Consider the following 5,729-nt stretch of genomic DNA (forward strand, 5'->3'; position numbering starts at 1 on the left):
TATGAACTGTAGACCCTTGGACAGAGACACTAAACACTAATCCGGGGCGCTGGGGTCCGGGAGAAGTACAAAAGGCCCAGGCCGTTGTACGCTGCCAAACCCTAAACCCTAAACCCTACACCCTAAACCCTAAACCCTAAACCCTAAACCCTAAATAGCCCTGAAGCCTGAACTCTAAACCCTAAATGCTAGGCTTTGGGTCCCGAAGAAATATAACAGGCCAACCCCGTTGTACGCTGCGCGTAAACCCTAAACCCTAAACCCTAAACCCTAAACCCTAAACCCTAAACCCTGTTCTTTGAACGCAGAAAGCAGAAGAAAGTATGCAGCAGCCGCAGTAAAGACCCGTGAACGGTAAACCCTAAACCCCAAGCCCCAGACCCCAATCCCTGAATCCTAAACCGCAAACCCCAAACCCTAAACCCTAAACCCTAAACCCTAAACCCTAAACCCTAAACCCTAAACCCTACCGATGGGGTCCTCGTTCTCTGTGGCCCCTCTGAAAAACCATTCTGCTGCTTCATTTAAGTCCTGCTCCACTCCGAGGCCCAAAGCGTAAATATAACCCAAAAGCCCTTTTGCTTCCCCCCTGCATGCAAACACAACCTGCTGCTGCTGCTGCTGCTGCTGCTGCTGCTGCTTCTGCTGCTGCTGCTGCTGCTGCTGCTGCAGCTGCTGCTGGTGCTGATGCTGGTGCTGGTGCTGGTGCTGGTGCTGCTGTTGCTGCTGCTGTTGCTGCTGGTCCAGTGCTGGTGTTGCTGCTGCCAGTGCTGCTGCTGCTGCTGCTGCTGCTGCTGCTGCTGGTGCCAATGCTGCTGCTGGTGCTAGTGCTGCTGCTGCTGCCGATGATGATGATAATCGTGCTGCTACCGGTGCTGGCCGTACTGTTGCTGCTGCTGCTGCTGCTGCTGCTGCTGCTGCTGCTGCTGCTGGTCTCTGCTGCTGCTGCCGCTTCTGGCAGTCAAAAGCGAAAACTCTGCAGCAGCAGCTGCTGCTGCTCCTGGCATCGACCTCCGTGCATGCGCCCTTAAACCCTAAACCCTAAACCCTAAACCCTAAACCCTAAACCCTAAACCCTAAACCCTCACTTCCAGCTGCTGCTAGCCGCCATCAAGTGGTATTTGGCCTTTGCGAAGTTTTGGGGAAATCCGTCCGTCCCAAATAAGTACTTCCGGCCCAGCACCGCGTGCACCTGAACAAACCCTAAACCCTAAACCCTAAACCCTAAACCCTAAACCCTAAACCCTAAACCCTAAATCCTAGAGAGCTTAAAACTGGGCGTCGACAGATGAAACGCCTCATCTCTCCGCAGCTGCTCCCGTGCTGCTGCTGCGCGCAGCTCTCAGCAAGGCCTAGGGTTTAGGGTTTAGGGTTTAGGGTTTAGGGTTTACAGCGACGTTGCCCTCTTCTGCTTCGTGCAGCAGCATTGTGAGCTGCTCAGGGTCTGCACTCAGCCGCTGCTGCTCGCTGTCTTCTGTGGGGCCTGCTGCTGCTGCTGCTGCTCCTGTTGCTGCTGCTGCTGCAGCAGCAAGCCGCAGCACCTCCACAGCTTGGGGGATTCCGCTCGCGTACGCCTGCGCAAACCCTAAACCCTAAACCCTAAACCCTAAACCCTAGGCCCTGAAGGTGGGCTTCAGGCCTGGGCTTCGGAGGAGCCAAACCCTAAACCCTCGGGGGTCTAGGGTTTCGCGTGGCCGGCGTAGAGCTGCTAGGGTTAGGGTTTAGGGTTTAGGGTTTAGGGTTTAGGGTTTACTGAGGCTGTGGCCTTGGCGATGGGGAGGTAGTGGTTTGCTGCTGCTGAACAGGCCTGCTGCTGCTGCCCCACGGAGCCGTCAAGAGCAGCAAACCGCTGCCGCCAAGCAGCAGCAGCAGCAGCAGCAGGATGAGCAGCAGCAGCAGCAGAATAGATGTACAGCAGCGGCAGCGGAGGGTTTAGGCTGAAGTCGGGGGCCGACAGCAGCAGCTCCATGGCTTGCCCCACAGTTTGCTGCTGACCAGCAGCAGCAGCAGCAGCAGCAGCAGCAGCAGCAGCAGGAGCAGCAGCAGCAGCAGCAGCAGCAGCAGCAGGGGGGGGCCCCCTGCTGCTGGCGCCAGACCACGACCAGGGGCCCCCCCCACGGATCCAGGCGAGGGTTTCCGTCAGCCGCTGCCAAACCCTAGCAGCAAACCCTTCGGTTTGCTGCTGCTGCTGCTGCAGCTGCTGCAGCAAACCCTTGAGGGGCCCCAGGGGGCCCCAGGGCTCTGGGATCGGCCGATCCCCAGAAAAGAAAGAAAGCGAAAAGTCTTTGTTGACAACAATTCGCAAGGGTTTCTCCAGTTCTGCGCGCAAACCCTAAACCCTAAACCCTAAACCCTAAACCCTAAACCCTAAACCCTAAACCCTGGGCGTGCGGCCGCAGACGCCCGCGCGGCCAGCCAGCTACGCGGCCGCCGCGGGGAGCCGACGAGGGTTTAGTTATCAGGGTTTAGGGTTTAGGGCTAGGGTTTAGGGCTAGGGTTTAGGGTTTAGGGCTAGGGTTTAGGGTTTAGGGCTAGGGTTTAGGGTTTAGGGCTAGGGTTTAGGGTTTAGGGCTGGGGTTTAGGGCGCGGGCTGTGCCTGAGCAGGCGGCAGCTCGGGCGCCGCCGCAAGGGCCTAGGGTTTAGGGTTTAGGGTTTAGGGTTTAGGGTTTAGGGTTTGCGGGCCTTGGCGGGGGGGTTCTTTCGGCAGCAAATAAATGTTTTGATGCAGCACTCCCAAGAAGTACTGAGCCTCAGCACTTCCTGCTGCTGCTGCTGCCCACAGCAGCAGCAGCGACTGCAGCAGCAAACGCTGCTGCAGCGGGGGCCGCCCCAAGAAGTAGAAAATCGCCAGTTCGTACTGGCACCTGCAGCACAAACCCTAAACCCTAAACCCTAAACCCTAAACCCTAAACCCTAAACCCTGGACTGGGCAAAAGAGGGGGCTCGGGGGGGTGCCGGGCGGCAAACCCTAAACCCTAAACCCCCGACGCTGCAGCGCCGCGGCACCTCCTGGCCGCGCCTCATCCTGCATCGAGGGTTTAGGGTTTAGGGTTTAGGGTTTAGGGTTTACCTGGGGTCTGTGTCAGCGCACGCTGCCAGCTTGTGAAAGACAGCAGCAGACTTCCGAGGCAGCAAAGAGAGAGGCTCTCTAAACCCTAGCGGCAGAGAAGCCTCAGCAAATCTGTCCTTGAGGCTGCTGCTGCTGCTGCTGCTGCTGCTGCTGCTGCTGCTGCTGCTGCTGCTGCTGGGGGTTGGGGGTGTGGCAGCAGCGGGCTTTGCTGCGGAGGCGGGGGGCGGATCAGCAGCAGCAGCAGTTGCTGCTGCTGCTGCTGCTGCTGGTGGCTGCTGCCCTGCTGCAGCTAGCCACTCCTCCACTGCAGCAAGAGCTGCTGCTGCTGGGGGCTCTACTGCAGCAGCAGCAGACAGAAAATGCGGCAGCAGCAGCAGCAGCAGCAGCAAACTGAGGGGCCCCAGAAGGGGCCCCAGGGGGGCCCCCCTCGGGGGGGCCCCTCCAGCGCGAAAAGGCCGTGCACCCATTTTGGGTGCTACGCCAGTGCTGCAGCGGCGGGGGCCCCTATTGCTGCTGCTGCTGCTGCTGCTGCTGCTGCTGCTGCTGCTGCTGCTGTCTTTGTCTTTAACGCGCCCATTATGCGGCGCGGAGCAGCAAGAGAAACCCCAGGAAGGTGGGGGGCCCCAAGAAGAGTAAAAGGAGAAGAAGAGAGGGGCCCCAAGGGCTGGAGGTGGCTGTTGCTGCAGCAGACAGCAGCAGCAGCAGCAGCAGCAGCAGCAGCAGCAGCAGCTGGAGCTGCAGCGGCGGTCGGAGCAGCAGCAGCAGCCCTGAATCGCACGGTACTGTAGTGTCCCAGGTGAAAGCGCAGGAACGTGTTGACTCGAGGGTTTAGGCTTTGGGATTAGGGTTTAGGGTTTAGGGTTTAGGGTTTAGGGTTTAGCGTAAAGGGTCAGGGGCCCCGCCGCCGCCTCCCGTCGGGCCTGCATGCGGCAGTGGTTTTGTCTGTCCTCGCCATCCCAAGCGAGTTTAAGAACCAAATTAAATTAAATTAAATTAAATTAAATTAAATTAAATTAAATTAAATTAAATTAAATTAAATTAAATTGAATTAAATGAACAGATCCATGGGGGTGTGCATACACCGCAGATCTTGCGGCACTGCCTTTCGGCTGTCCATACACCTCAAGTGCTCGTTCGCGTTCACCTCCAAAACGGCAAATTTGGGAACAAATTAGTCCATTTTTGATGCAATTAATTATTTATTTATTCATTTTTTACATTTAAATTCACTTTTATTTCCAATTCTTCTTTATTTCCCGGTTTTACACTCTTTCTTGGGCAGCTGTAGATACACCTCACCGCCGCAGCGCCCTCCGCCACTACACTCGCCAAGAAATGGAAAGCAAGCAGATCTATTTATTTATTTATTTATTTATCTATTTATTTATTTATAATTAATAAATATAATTACTAACATGTCGGGAAGTTTTATGAACAAATCAAGAGCAGCTCCCCCTGAGACTTCATTGTAGGCCAAACCCCCAGCAGGGGTTCGAGTCTAGGGTTTAGAAAACCACAATTTAGGGTTAAGAATTAGGCCGTCCGCTGCTGCTGCTGCTGCTGCTGCTGCTGCTGCTGCAGGATGTAACTTGAGACAAGAACTAAACGGAGAGTCTGCAACTCCACCACCCAAACCCTAATTTAGGTTTTACAGCTGCGCAGTTGTCGACCTCTGCATGCACTATCTAGGGTTTAGGGTTTACTGCTGCTGTTTCGGTTTATTCCCCATTAAATATGCTTGTTCTTTTGTGACGGTCAAATATCAACTCGTTAAACCCTAAACCCTAAACCCTAAACCCTAAACCCTGGCGGAAAGAGTGGCTACTCCAAGCCGCTGTGCGGGCCTGTGGGCGTGCGCGGGCGTCAAACCCTGATTTAGGGTTTTGGTAAGAGCTGGTTGTATGGGTCGCTGTGTGGTGTGCGGAGCGCTCGCGAGCATGGCGTTGGTGCCAAACCCTAAATTAGGGTTTAGGGTTAGCACGTGGGTTTGCCGCGGCGCGAATTCGGGGTTTCGCGCGTTGTGTCTGCGTGGGCGGCGCAAACCCTAATTTAGGGTTTAGGGTTTGGGGAGGCCGCCGGGGCCGCGAAACCCTTTCTTAGGGTTTGGAGGCTCAGTCGATGCTGACTGTCTTCTTCTCGGAACTGGCCTTGGGGTCACTTGTGGAAATTCGAACAAATAAAACTCCATTTTCAAAAACTGCACTTATTGCATCTTCTATTGCATTTGGCGGCAGTTGAAAACTTCTGCAAAAAGTCCCGAAGTTCCTTTCCCGCAGCAAACTCTTCATCGTTTCCTCAGAGTCCGCAGCAGGCCGCGGGCGCTCCCCTGCAGCAGCAGCAGCAGCAGCAGCAGCAGCAGCAGCAGCAGCAGCAGCGAACCCTAAACCCTCGGTAAGACCTTCGCAAACCCTAGGCGAGCCCCGGCCCGCCCGGCCACTGCGCAGACCCTCCATGAAGACAAAATTCAAACCCTTCCTCCACCAACAGCAGCAGCAGCAGCAGCAGCAGCAGCAGCAGCAGCAGCAACAGCAGCAGCACCGCCACCACCTAGCTCACTCCCGCTACAGCAGCAGCAACAGCAGAAGCAGCACCCCCACCCCCATCCCCAGCACAGCAGCAGCACCAACAGCAGCAGCAGCACTCCCATCGCCTCCCACCC

At 56.0% G+C, this 5,729-nt stretch overlaps 2 protein-coding genes across 2 annotated transcripts; both read right to left on the reverse strand.

Moving 5' to 3' along the window:
- Positions 1–459: 459 nt before the first annotated feature.
- Positions 460–1,969, reverse strand: ENH_00020220 (Sel1 domain protein repeat-containing protein,related, related; the record flags this gene model as incomplete). Its single annotated transcript, XM_013579441.1, has 4 exons — positions 460–589; positions 1,089–1,192; positions 1,392–1,574; positions 1,754–1,969. The coding sequence occupies 4 exons, from the start codon at positions 1,967–1,969 to the stop codon at positions 460–462; spliced, it is 633 nt and encodes a 210-aa protein (XP_013434895.1).
- Positions 1,970–5,181: 3,212 nt separating this feature from the next.
- Positions 5,182–5,523, reverse strand: ENH_00020230 (Heat shock protein, related; the record flags this gene model as incomplete). Its single annotated transcript, XM_013579442.1, has 1 exon — positions 5,182–5,523. The coding sequence occupies one exon, from the start codon at positions 5,521–5,523 to the stop codon at positions 5,182–5,184; it is 342 nt and encodes a 113-aa protein (XP_013434896.1).
- Positions 5,524–5,729: the final 206 nt, after the last annotated feature.

This window comes from Eimeria necatrix, genomic scaffold, assembly GCF_000499385.1.
Source record: "Eimeria necatrix Houghton genomic scaffold, Enh_scaff1690, whole genome shotgun sequence".
NCBI lineage: Eukaryota > Apicomplexa > Conoidasida > Eucoccidiorida > Eimeriidae > Eimeria > Eimeria necatrix.